General features: G+C 46.2%; 2 protein-coding genes across 3 annotated transcripts in view; one reads left to right on the top strand and one right to left on the bottom strand.

Annotated features, from left to right (window-relative positions):
* Nucleotides 1–22: 22 nt before the first annotated feature.
* GNL2 (G protein nucleolar 2) lies at nucleotides 23–9,933 on the top strand. Of its 2 annotated transcripts, XM_017736253.1 has the most exons (16): nucleotides 24–131; nucleotides 1,043–1,137; nucleotides 1,617–1,756; nucleotides 3,009–3,193; nucleotides 3,446–3,512; nucleotides 4,579–4,737; nucleotides 5,292–5,405; nucleotides 5,564–5,692; nucleotides 6,039–6,095; nucleotides 6,519–6,566; nucleotides 6,674–6,832; nucleotides 6,979–7,095; nucleotides 7,417–7,853; nucleotides 8,494–8,573; nucleotides 9,238–9,338; nucleotides 9,752–9,933. In XM_017736253.1, exons 1-16 carry the CDS (start codon nucleotides 76–78, stop codon nucleotides 9,899–9,901), a joined length of 2,094 nt encoding a protein of 697 aa, XP_017591742.1. In that variant the 5' UTR covers nucleotides 24–75; the 3' UTR covers nucleotides 9,902–9,933. The 2 variants fall into 2 exon arrangements, with proteins under 2 accessions (XP_017591740.1, XP_017591742.1); XM_017736251.1 differs by lacking the exons at nucleotides 6,519–6,566; nucleotides 6,674–6,832 and adding an exon at nucleotides 6,251–6,409 and having other exon boundaries at nucleotides 23–131; nucleotides 6,039–6,143.
* A 534-nt stretch (nucleotides 9,934–10,467) lies between these two features.
* DNALI1 (dynein axonemal light intermediate chain 1) overlaps nucleotides 10,468–13,055 on the bottom strand; it is a 3,609-nt gene continuing 1,021 nt past the window's right edge. The window contains exons 2-5 of the mRNA XM_008635233.2: nucleotides 12,984–13,053; nucleotides 12,288–12,466; nucleotides 11,845–12,009; nucleotides 10,468–10,901 (exon numbers count right to left, since the gene is read on the bottom strand). Coding sequence (XP_008633455.1) covers nucleotides 10,866–10,901; nucleotides 11,845–12,009; nucleotides 12,288–12,466; nucleotides 12,984–13,053 — 450 coding nt within the window. The 3' untranslated portion in view covers nucleotides 10,468–10,865. The remainder of the gene's footprint in view (nucleotides 10,902–11,844; nucleotides 12,010–12,287; nucleotides 12,467–12,983; nucleotides 13,054–13,055) is intronic.

The following is a 13,055-nucleotide window of genomic DNA, read 5'->3' as shown; positions in this document are numbered from 1 at the left end:
GACCGGACCGGACCGGACCTGGGCTGATATTCTCTTGTCTCCGCAGATCGCGTCGGGGGCGAGGGAGGGAACAACATGCGAGACCGAGCGACCATCCGGCGCCTCAACATGTACCGGCAGAAGGAGCGCAGGTGAGCGCGGTGGGTCGTGGCCTGGCCGCGTTCCCGGTACCGGCCGGGCAGGGCCGCGCCAGGGACAGGCGACAGAACGCCTCTTTACTGGCACGGTGTCACTGCATCGTGTGCTCTGTAAGCCCGTGAGCTGGGGAGCTTGATCCCGAGCTCTCAGCAGCCCAGCGATGTACCAGGAATACAGCTGGGAAACACTCGATGCATCTGCCTGGAATGTCATGAGACCCAAAACACCCAGAATTCCCGAATTTCCCACAGCAGCGTAGCTCAAAAGCTCCTCCCCCCAAAATGCCTGAAGAACCTCAGCTCCCCTCAGCGTCTTCACAGAGGGTCCCCCTGTGCCCCAAGGAGGGACCTGCTGCAGCACCCTCTGTGCTGCACTCAGGGATCGCTGGCAGGGGAGCAACGCCCACCGTGTCTGTGCCATGGCAGTTCTGAGAGTCCTGTTTCACACCAGCACTTTTGGTTTCTTTTGCCAAATTTCCCACTGTTTGGAGAGCAAACTGGGAGGAGGGATTTTGAAATATTGCTGAATTTAAACTAGGTCTCATCTGGTGAATCTTGTATTGATGAGTCCTGCAGAGCTGGTGGGCAGAACTGGTTAAAAGGCTCCATGAGAGAACACAGTGGGATTTACTAGAAAATGGTACTTGATGCCTTTTGCAGCCCCATGAGCTGACACAACCAGCTGCAGGGAGGGTCTGGCCAGGCTGGACTGAGAGCAAGGGCTCTGACTGCCATCGCTGCCGCTCAGGGTTGGATTAGCTCACCTGCACGGAACGCGCAGCAGAGCCGGCTGTAGGTGAAGGGTCTCTCTGCATTTCGTGGCTCTGCTTCTGGCCTGGTACACACAAGGGCTGGAGGGGTCAGTGCTGCTCCTGTGCACTGACATGTCTGCAATTGTCCCTTAGGAACAAACATGGCAAAGTGATCAAACCTCTGCAGTATCAGTCAACAGTGGCACCGGGCACAGTTGCAAGAGTGGAACCAAATATCAAATGGTTTGGTGAGTTTTGTCCAACTTCCAGACTCAGAAAGCTTAAAAGCTGTTGAACTTAGTGTGTTGAAAGGTGTTAGTTTTGGAGTGGTGGTCTGAGAGCTGTGTGGGACAGGTGCTGAAAGGGAAGGTGAGGGACCCCTGCTGTTGTCGGCCCTCACCTGTACTTGTGCTTTGGGGGTTTGCTTTCCACACAATCCCCTAAGAGTGGTTATTTTGGCTGCTATGGGCATTTCCTGGGGTTTCCCTATGCGTATGGCTGTTAAGTGTCCTAGAGATACTTTTAAAATTTCATTTAAATGGTGGAAAAGAAAGGGATTGGCTGCCTATTTGTGCTATTTGGGCTTGGTCTCAAGTAAAACCCTCAGGGTTTGTCACTGGTATGTTTGATCCTAGATGGAAAGTTCATGTTTTATTAATGTCCCCACGGTCTTTGGAGCAGGTAAGATTAGGAATGACCAGGTGTAATCTTTGTTTTTTACATGCAGGAAATACTCGTGTGATCAAGCAATCATCCCTACAGAAGTTCCAGGAGGAGATGGAGACTGTGATGAAAGATCCTTACAGGGTGATCATGAAGCAAAAGAAGCTGCCCATGTCCCTGTTCTATGACCGGATCAAACCACACGTGGGTATCACTCGCTGTGCAGGTGTGTGCACAGGGCTGCCAGGACAGTGATTTACCTGTGAACAGCTGTGCTGTCTCTGCTCAGTCTGGGGAAATATTGGGTTCTGGAAGCCTTAGGAGGGGCAGTGGATTCCTTGGGAAGGATGGTTTTGATTCCCTGTCACTTTGGGCATCGAGTGTGATGGCGAAGAGAGATACATTATTTAATAAAAATTCTCATTTTCCAATAGGAGATTACCCCAAAAATTATTTCCTGTGAGGGTGGGCAGGCCCTGGCACAGGGTGCCCAGAGCAGCTGTGGCTGCCCCATCCCTGGAAGTGTCCAAGGCCAGGTTGGGTGGGGCTTGAAGCACCCTGGGCTAGTGGAAGGTGTCGCTGCCTGTGGCAGGGGAGGAACGAGATGGGCTTTAAGGGCCCTTCCAGCCCAAAGCCTTCTGTGATAGGTTATGATATTATCATACTATGATCTAATTTCTGCTAGGTTCGTGTGCCAGCTGATGTTCTAATGCTTCTAACAGCTCCTGGGCCTTTTTTGAGGCTGCTTTGCACTGCAGACCCTCATGCAATGAATTTGAACTCAAACATGTGTGTTTTATCCTGTATCAGAAATTCTTGTTCATTCAGCCTTTGTTTCTAGTACATCAAGTTTTAGTTGCTGCCATATTTTTTCACGGTGTCTAAACCATTACTTTGGACTCTTGGTAGCTATTTTGTCATATGGAAACTTTCTAAGTTCATGTCATAAGAACGTTATTTAAATTAGGGGAAAGGTTGTGTTAAAATGTGCATTGCAAAAACAAATTGCTGCTTTCAGCGATAGATTGTTTGCTGTTCCAAGAAAAACCAGCTTTCACTGCAAGCTTTTAAAACTGCAATTTTGATTGTAATTATCCCTGACAAAAATCTGAGAATTTGGCGAGATTTGTGCTCTTGTTAGAAAAATAAGAAATGATCAAAGATAGCAGCTGAATTTTCATCACAGTCGTTGTAATTGCATTTGACACCATTTATGGTGGAAGAACTGAAGCATGGTTTGTTGGCAAGTGCAGAATGTTTTGTTGCTTATTAAATATCCACTCTTGTGTTTCTCAAAGCTTGAGCTGGAAAACTCAAACTTTGTTAGGGAAGTGCCTGTCACTTGTTACAGGCTGCCAGGGCTGTGCTGAACTCGGGGCTCCTTCACTGTGTGTCATGAGAGATGGAAAAAATGGTACTTGGGGTTTATTTTTTTACCAACCTATGTTTCCCTCAGACCTCCAGAGTTCACATTCTTGACACAGAAACATTTGAAACAACGTTTGGCCCCAAATCACAAAGGAAAAGACCAACTCTGTCTGCAAGTGACGTGCAATCTCTGGTGGAGAATGCTGAGGCCTCGTCAGAGTCTTATGACCAGGGCAAAGACCGAGACCTGGTGACAGAGGACACCGGTGTAAGGTGACTGGAAAGGAAGAATGTTTCATTGTTTACATGTATGAAAAGCCAGCCTTGTTTTTAAAGAAGTATCTGGTACCTCCATGAATGCTGTTACTGTGTGAGGAGTAAGGAAAGCTGAATATGGGATTTTGGCTAAATACCAACTATTACTTGGGCTTTATCCCATCTTTTGTCTGTAAATGGCTTTAGAGAAGAGAAGAAGACCCTGACCCTGTATCTGTGGTTGCTGATGTTTCTGGTGATGTCTTCTAGGGATGAAGCACAAGAGGAAATCTTTAAGAAAGGACAGTCCAAAAGAATCTGGGGTGAGCTCTACAAGGTAAATGGCACTTGGAATTTGCAGCAGTCACATCTGTCAGCCTTTACACAGTTAGGGGCTTCAGCACAGCATTGAAATCCTGTACAGCAACAATGAGAAAGAGTAGATTTTCATTTCCAAATCTCTGCCTGGCTGAGCTTGGTTCTTGAGCTCTTGTCCTACAGGAACAAACATTCTCAAAATCCATGATCTAGAAGAGGACTGGCAGAGTGAAGGTGTAAGTTTCTCTTGGATTCCTGGGTCTTCACCACAAGTAAAAGAGTCATGTTCCCTTAAGTTTCTTTAGGCTAAAAACAGCTGGCATGTTGATAGGGTCATCTTGGGAGAGCTCTGACCCTCAATTCCCCATGAGCTGCCATGGCTGCCAGAGAGCTTGAGACTGAGTGAATTGGGGTGGTATGAGCAGTTTGTGTGCTCTCAGTGACTCTTAGGTGTGAAATTGCCTGACTTTTTGCTCTAAATTTCTGAATGTAGCTTAAAACCTTTTCATTTGGATCTAAAAGCACTCAGAATGATTGAGCAAAACAGATTTCACTAAGAGGCTGCCAAAACTGCAGGAAAAAGCTGTGAAACAAATTCACTTGGCTTGAAGCAAGTTGTAAAATGACAGCTCCCTGCTGTAGTTACTTAGTGGACTAACAGCAGGTTCCTGCTTGGTTGTGTGTTTCATATTGATCCAGAAAACATCCTTTATACCCTGATCCATTATGAAATGGTAGAAGGGAGCTGTTGCTGAATGGATGACAAACACTGGGGGTTTGTGTGCTGCAGCCATTTAGTTTTCCCATTTGAGTGTAGTGTTTCCTTTCCCTGGTGCATAAGAACAGGTAAAAGTCATTCAGCTGTCCAGGCTGAATTTGGAGGGGATTTAGGAGAACAGAGAGTGGAGCATCAGTGGATGTTAGTCTGAACTTCACTAGTCTGTGGGGAAGTAGCAGTTTGTGAAGGATACAAGGTTTTAAAATTAATGATGTAGTTTCAAATATGACTAGTTTTCATTTGGGAGGTACAGATATTTTGCTTTCTGCAAAATCCTTTACTTCAGTGTGAATTTTTTATTTTTCAGGTGATTGATTCATCAGATGTTGTTGTTCAAGTTCTTGATGCTCGGGATCCCATAGGCACTCGCTCCCCTCATGTGGAATCCTACCTTAAAAAGGAGAAGCACTGGAAACATCTCATTTTTGTCCTGAACAAATGTGATCTCGTTCCTACTTGGGCCACTGTAAGCACAGTCCTGCCTATTATTCCATGGACCTTCTTTGTTCCTGTTGTAGCTATGCTGTAGCTCCATGCCAGTCCCCATGCTGGTCTGAAAGGGCATACTGCAACTGGGGCACTGGGAGTTCTCTGCTTGCCTGCAGTAAAAGTAACTATTACCATGTAAATCTGTCCAAGTTTGGCCAAGTTGAGCAACACACACCAGCCACAAATTCCCTACTTCCTCTGTCTGGAGTTCAATTCAGCTGTTGTCTCCAGAGTATGCTGAATGTTAGTCTGCCTAGGATCCATATCCACCCCAGCTGGTTTGATTTATGTCATTAAAATAATGAGTTTTAGCTAGCAGTGAAGGCGTTTTTGGGAAATTGTTTGTCTTTTATACAAACAATACTCAGTGCTTTTGGCTGTTGGGTTGGGGAAGTGCTTCAAAGGTTCTTCCCTAGCAATGTTCATGGCCAGTTGCAGTTGTGAGCCCAGTGCAGATGCTGTGTCCTCTCTGAGCACATAGTGTCACTCTCCAGCCCAGGGTCTCTAACCCAGTCCTCTTTGCCTCTCCAGAAGCGCTGGGTTGCTGTCCTTTCCCAGGAGTATCCAACACTCGCTTTCCATGCCAGCCTCACAAACCCATTTGGCAAAGGTGCTTTCATACAGCTCCTAAGGCAGTTTGGAAAGGTACAAAGTACAGAACAATTTTGGGGATCTGTGGTTGGTTGGGGGGATTACTGTGTGGTCTTTTGCTTTGTTAGCATTTGGGGTTCAGGACTGCCGTGGTAATTCAGGAGGTAATTCCCTCACTCCGAGGTGTAAAAGGATGTGTTATTTCTCACCAGTTACACTCTGACAAGAAGCAGATCAGTGTAGGATTCATTGGTTATCCCAATGTTGGCAAGAGCTCAGTGATCAATACCCTGCGGTCCAAGAAGGTCTGCAGCGTCGCCCCCATTGCAGGGGAAACAAAGGTAGGAACATCCCTGTGTTAAAGATACAAATGTGGTCGAAGGCAGAATTCATGTGAAATCAGCCTAATGACCTTGTCAAGTTCTGCACTGACCTGCACAGGTTGTGTGACACTGAGGAGAGGCTAATGGACAGTCCCTGCTCTGAGGCACTGCTCTGGCAGCATTCCCAAATTCCCACTCTGCTCTACTGCAGTGCTGTGATGGGAACGCTCAGCTGCCCTCGTTCCCTGTCTTTGCTCTCCTGATCCAAACACTGGGTCAGGCTCTGTTTCTCTGACTCTGGTCTTCAAAAATTAAACAAGGACTGTGTGGAAGGCACTGATGGGGAACTGCTGATGTCTTTCAGGTCTGGCAGTACATCACCTTGATGCGGCGGATTTTTCTCATTGACTGCCCCGGGGTGGTTTATCCATCAGGAGACTCGGAGACAGACATTGTGCTGAAGGGAGTGGTATGTGTCTGCACTGGATGGTGGAAAGCTTTCCTGTTGTCACTGTGATGGTCTCAGAGGGATGAGTGCACACTTCCAAGGGTTGATCCTTTACCATGTCTTTTCAGGTTCAAGTTGAAAAGATTAAGAGCCCTGAAGACCATATTGGTGCCGTGCTGGAAAGAGCCAAAGCAGAATACATCAAGAAGACATACAAAATTGATTCCTGGACGGATACAGAAGACTTCCTTGAAAAACTTGCTGCTAGGACTGGAAAACTGCTAAAGGTGCAACATCTTCCTGCATTTGCGGGCTGGAAGAAAAACACTGCAATGTCAGGATTATGTTGCCTTCTGGCTGGAGAAGTGCTCCTTTCTCATTGACTGCCCCGGGGTGGTTTATCCATCAGGAGACTCGGAGACAGACATTGTGCTGAAGGGAGTGGTATGTGTCTGCACTGGATGGTGGAAAGCTTTCCTGTTGTCACTGTGATGGTCTCAGAGGGATGAGTGCACACTTCCAAGGGTTGATCCTTTACCATGTCTTTTCAGGTTCAAGTTGAAAAGATTAAGAGCCCTGAAGACCATATTGGTGCCGTGCTGGAAAGAGCCAAAGCAGAATACATCAAGAAGACATACAAAATTGATTCCTGGACGGATACAGAAGACTTCCTTGAAAAACTTGCTGCTAGGACTGGAAAACTGCTAAAGGTGCAACATCTTCCTGCATTTGCGGGCTGGAAGAGCGTGTGGCCTGTTCTGAACATGGGACATGGGAATGTTTCTATTGCTTACAGGGCATGGGAGGGCTGTGTGCCCTGCAAACACAGACATAAATTGTTCCTGTGTTTTTTCAGGGCGGTGAGCCTGACTTGCAGACTGTGAGCAAGATGGTTCTCAATGACTGGCAGAGGGGCAGAATCCCTTTTTTTGTGAAGCCACCAAATGCAGAACCAGGTCAACCAGGTCCCCAGGTGAGAATGTGATGCTTGTGCCTCCTCTTCCCACATATTTGATTTTCCTAATGGTATTCACTGCTGCTTTTCCCAGAGTGCCATGAGACTTGGGCAGTGCATGTCCTGGGCTCTGCCCAAGCCTGGTCCTTCAGTGACACTTGAATTTGGTGAAGACCAGGTGCTCTTTACAGAGATGTCTGAGCCATTACTGACTACCAGAAATGTCAGTAATCACGTTGTCATCTTAGGCTTTTTCCAAAGAGACAAAATGGAAATGGTTCCTGAAGATGGTAGGACAGACTTTGGGGGATAATATATCCATGATGCTCTTCCTTGCAGCCTCCTGTGTTGGAAGCATCTGTGACATCCAGCCAAGATAGTACTGAGGAGAAAGTCTCTGAGTCAGTGGCATCAGGTGTGGGACCAGAAGAGGGTAACAACACAAACACCGAAATCAGGCAGCTCATGTCCCACGTTCGGCAGAACTTCGGCAGGATTAATGTGGCACCTCAGTTCTCAGAAGAAGACCTGGTTCCTGTGGATGTGCCAGGTTTTGATGACACAGACGATGATTCCTCTGGAGAGGAGAAGCAGGAGGAGGAGGAGGAGGAAGAGGAGAATGAGCAACATCAGGATCCGGGAGAGGAGCAATTGCAGGTGGCTGCACCAGGTGCCCAGGAGAGCTCTAAAGCAGTTCTTAGGGCTTTGGAGGACAAGATTGCAAAATACAAAAAATTTCTGGATAAAGCCAAGGCCAAGAGATTCTCAGCAATAAGGTACCTGAATCTGTCCAATACACTGCAGGGGAAAAAAGGATTGATGAGGCTCTGCTGTAGTTTGACTCCATTCTTGACTTACCAAAGTTCCCCTGTGCTGCCACACACAAGTTGCCACAGCTTATCTGGCTTAGCTATAAGGGCTGGAAATTTGGCCAAGTAGCAGTTTGTTTTTGAAAGATTATTCCAAGAAGTGCTATTTACCAGCAAATTAAAAATGTTCTCACTTTTGGAAAGCTGCCTCTTAAACTATGGATTAAAATTACCATTTTCTTTGTACTCTGGGCAGCAATACTGTCCTTGGATCTCTCCTTGATGTTGGGTAATACCAAGGCTGGATATGCCTGGGTCTTCGTGCATGTGCAGAGAATCCTGGCCCATACAGCTGGCCCAGTTTTAGCAAAGCTCACTCACCAGCCTTGTGAGGACTGAGATTTCAAGGTTTGAGTGCTTCGTTTTCTCTCTCACATAGCGCACGGGCACAGCAACTCCAGTGACAAGGGTACTGCAATATTTTCGTGCAAAGACTGTGGCTTTGATGCTGATGGGGGACTGAGATCTGCTGGAGTCCAATGGCTTCTCAGAGGTGGTCACAGTTTGTGTAACAACAATCTTTTATTACTGGTTTTATCTTCTGTAGAATCCCTAAGGGACTGAGTGACAAAGTGTTTGCAAAATCCATGCAGAAGGCTGAAGAACCCAAAGAAATTGAAGACAGAGGTAAAACAAGATTAGTAGATGTTCTTAATCTACATTTGGAAATCCTATGAGCCAGAGAAAAAAGGGCGTTAAGGGGAGAAGCATCCATTGGATCCCGTGTGCAAGTTCTTTTCCCCTAAAACTACTGAAATCTCCCTTCAGCTGACCCGAGGGCTGCTGCTGAGCTGCTGTAGCCTTCCTATAGAACACTTGTGTGATGGGAGACATCCCTCTTAGTGAGGGAAGATACAGTGAGGGCAAGTGTTGAGTTCCAGCAGCCTGGGCTCTGGGCAGGCTGCAGCCAAAGCAGCTCCCCTTCGCTGGGGTGTTACACAGGAAGGAGTGGACGGGGTTTGGGATGTTATAAAAGCAGAGATACTTCAGGCTATAGGTTCTGCTATAGCTTCAGTTGCTGTAGTCAGTTTGAGTAAAGGCACAATTGGGTGGGAGACAGGACTGGAATTTTCCTGGACTTGAATGGGGCTGGAACAATCTGCTTCTTGAGAGCAGTTTTCACTGTAATAGCTGATGATTCTCTCGTGAGGAACATTCATGTTGTTTGGGTAGAAACTCTTAAATGCAGCCAAGGGAATGTGTTGCTTGAGGAGTTGAGATGGTGACCTCAGTTCTTCAAACAAATGAGTGTTCTGGAAGATACCAAGTGTGTGATCTCTGCTGTTTGCAGGCAGCACAGAGAAGAAAAGAAAGAGGAAAGCAGAAGAGGAAGGTGATGATGATGATGACCAGTTGGATAAACAGCCTTGTAAGAAACTCACATCCAAAGAAGTAAGTGTGATTTCCTATAGTACAACTGAGCAGGGAAATAAGCTGGCTTTTTTATCCTTGGATTGCCTGTTATCACTGAAGAGCTTTGAGACTTTGGGCATGAACAGAAGGGGAATGAAAACTGATTCTCTTATGAATATTCTGTCACAACTTCTGTTACACCCCTCTTACCTGACTCGGCACACCAGACTGCATCTTGTATCTTGCTGACTTCCTCTGTAAAGACTGAAGTGGAGCTTACTGTCAGAACAGCCGGTGGGGGTGGGTTCCGTATAGAGTCATATTAGTAACATTTTGTTTGAAATTATTTATTTTACTTAAGGCATGTGGAATGCGAAGTGAACACCATTGTAGAGTTGCAGACACTGAGACTCTGGATGCTGGGGATTTGCTAATGTGTTTTGTGTTTGCAGAGGAGACGAGCCGAGAGGCAGCAGCGCTCCAAGAAAGTCGGAGTCCGGTATTATGAAACTCACAACGTGAAAAATAAGAATAAGAACAAGAAAAAAACTGGCTTGGAGGAACAAAGATCAAAGCACAAAAAATACAAACATAAGCAATAGCTGCTTATTCTATTAAATTTTACATAAAACAGCTCTAGTATGCGGTGGCTTTTTTTACTATAAAACTTGTGGTTCCTGTTCAAAGCCCAGTGTGACCGGTCTGTCCTGGCCCCAGGAGCAGCATCTCTCTTTGTTTCTGCATCATCTGAAAGTTCTTTTTGCAGTTGGAGCTGATGGTATTTCCACATCACCGTCCCAGGCCAGCAAACACTGCAGTAGCCAAGCAGCTATTCCAGTGTTGCTCAGTGGTGGGGTTTGGGTGGGTTTTTTTCTGGAAACTGGCTTTATGGGGTTTTTCACATGACTACAGGGAATTCTCTTTCCCATGTTCACTTGCTATGTAACCAGCTGCTTACACAGGTACCTCAAGCAGGGATTTCATTTGCTTCCATTGAGAAGTGAATCTATGACTGCCATCGTGCCCCTTCATTTCACTAGAAACGATCACACCCAGAGCTTTGGTGTTGCCTGTGCTCAGTTACTGCTGATGGTTCCAACAAGGGATTTTGATGTACAGTTGACACCAGCTTGCAGGTACTCAAGGAAATACCCCCAAGACACCTGTCCAAGAGTGAGCTGCCATTTCTTTCTTGGTGCATGTGACTTATATTTCTTGCAGACACTTTTATATATCTTCTACAACATTTTCAAATTAATAATGTCAGAAGTTTGCATTTAAAAATATTAGTTATTGCTTTGAAGGTCATTAGCACGTTACCAACAGGCAAGTCCCAGACAAGTTCACTGTTCAAAGAGCTGACTGCTGAGATGGCACTGAAAGAGGGAACAGTAATTAATGAAGTTCTTGAATTTCAACTCAAGAGAGAAAGAACACAGTTACACTGCCTGCTGTTACTGGTAAGTGAAAACTCAAGATCGTTTTAGGAAGACAAATCTTTGTCACTAATTGCAAGCTTCTTGCTCTGACAGCTCTTCTGAGCCTGCCTTGAGGACAACAGAACAATTAATTCTTTGCTGCAACAATGCTTTCAAGTTGGGTCTGAAAAACAAACGAGACAGTGAGACAAATTAGATTCCCTAACATAAAAAATAAACCTGCAGTGATATGAAGGGCTACATTTTCTGTTGCATGTTCACTGTGAGGAGCTGAGGGACGCTGCACTGCTGCCAGGAGAGCCAGGCCAGATTTGTTCCCCAGCCGTTCCATTCCTACATGTTTTATAAATTAGTTTGTCGTTCCTGGCATGCACACTTGTTGCATTCTGGGGGGAACAGAGCTGGCCTTGGCTCCGTACAATGAGAGACTCGGTTTAGAATGTGAAGCATCGAGGGGGAAATTAAATAAAAGCTGTTGAAACAGTGGTCTGAATTCTCCGATTTCAGGCTGGACTATGTGAGCTAAATTAAGTATTTGGATCTCTAGCATTTGGAACACAAACTGACTCTGGGACAAGAGTAGCGGGGAACAGCAAGTTTTGTGATTACTGAGACAACTTGATGCCAGTTAGTGGATTGATGGGAGCAGCCACCACAGTAACCCACAGCAGTGGCACACACAGCTGGTGAAGTACAGGTTCTTCAAGGAAGAAATGGATTCAGGGGCAACACATACATCTGATCCAAGATTTTGTGTCCTAAAACATTCCAAGACAGCCTGAAAATGTGGGTTAGAAAGTAGGATCTGCAGGAAAAGCAGCTTGCTCTAAGGGAAATATTTTTAGCTGTAGCCAGAAACATTTGATGTTGTTCAGGGTGACATTCTTTCCTTACTCAAAAGATGTGGGATTTTCTTCCTTTTAAAAATGAAGTACAGAGCAGAAGCTCTGTTCTCCCCAAAGCCACATGCACAAATAATTGTCCAGTCCCCGCACAGTTGTTCTTGGGTAATATTTAATGTTAAATGGTGTGTTGTGTTACTAGGGCTTTAATGGTTTTAATGAGAATTTTACCACTAGTATTTGGAATTCTGGATTTTTACTGACCTTCAGCTGCTGGTTTGTCCGTTTGAGGAACAGAACCTCTTCGCTGTGTTTCTTCTCTTCTATTTCTCGCCGTTCATTTTCTTGCCTTTCAATAGCCTCACATTTTGCTTTCTCTTCGCTCACTTGTTTTTCCAGCTCCCTGTTTTCCTCTTCCAGCTCTGCAATCTTTGAAAACAGTACGGATGTCTCAAGTTTTGTTGGCAAATAGTCAATTTGCAATTAAGACAGGACAAAGGTGTGTGTAGTACAGTCTTTAAAGCTGTAGAACAAGCTTCAGAAGTGCAGCTAAGCCCAAGGACAGTGAGCTGAATATTTTGATGGTCTTTGCCGCCATCCCGTGGAAATGGAAACAATGGATTTAAGGATATAAAATTTGCTATCATGTTTTGTAGCACATGCAGAACGCTCACCCCATCTACCATGGGGTGAACAGCCCCACTCACCCTTTTCTCCATGTGGGCCTTGCCCTGCTCGGCCTGCAGTGCCTTGCGCACGCCGAAGGCTACGCTGCTCTCGTACAGCGCCTGGTAGGCAGACAGGGTCAGCTGCAGCTCGTCCCGGACCCGCAGCAGCAGCAGCCCCCGCTCTGCACAGCTCACCGTGGTCTGGCGGATCAGCTCGTCTGCAAATAAGAACAATAGCCTGTTCTTTGGGAGTGCTGGACACACACAGGGCCAGAGCTGCTCCTCTTACCCATTCCCTGCACCACACAACCAAGAATTTACTAGAATAGTAGTAATTGATTTGTTTTGTTACATTGCAGCTGTAGCATTAAGTGCAGCAGGTAAAAGCCGAGTGATGGTACAGCTCCTCAGGTAATGCCAGTGATGCTGATCCCCTAAAGCTATAAGAGCAAACACTTAAAAATGTGTAATGACTTGTTGCAGTTATGGGGGAGCTTTCAGAGGATCCTGCTCTCCAACCTGGGGCCATCCCTTGCCTTTCAGAGACCAGCTCTCTGTCATTAGAGTGTGTAAGGTACACACGGGTTTAAGTTACTTTAAATAAACTGTTGGTTTAAGCGCAACTAAGAGGATAACTAAGAGGATTTTAAGCTGGTGTTCATGTGTAGGCATCTCCCGACAGCCTGTCCTTTGAGTGTCAGCTGTGTGAGGAGCACGAGCACCGCGGGCACTGACCAAAGCACTGCGTGTAGAGCTCCCTGCGCACGGGGCACAGCCCGGTCTCCCGCGCCTGCCGCTGCTGCCGCT

Source organism: Corvus brachyrhynchos, unplaced genomic scaffold (genome assembly GCF_000691975.1).
Source record: "Corvus brachyrhynchos isolate BGI_N302 unplaced genomic scaffold, ASM69197v1 scaffold65, whole genome shotgun sequence".
NCBI lineage: Eukaryota > Metazoa > Chordata > Aves > Passeriformes > Corvidae > Corvus > Corvus brachyrhynchos.
Note: the sequence above shows the minus strand (reverse complement) of the source record. Positions and strands in the feature narration are given on the sequence as shown.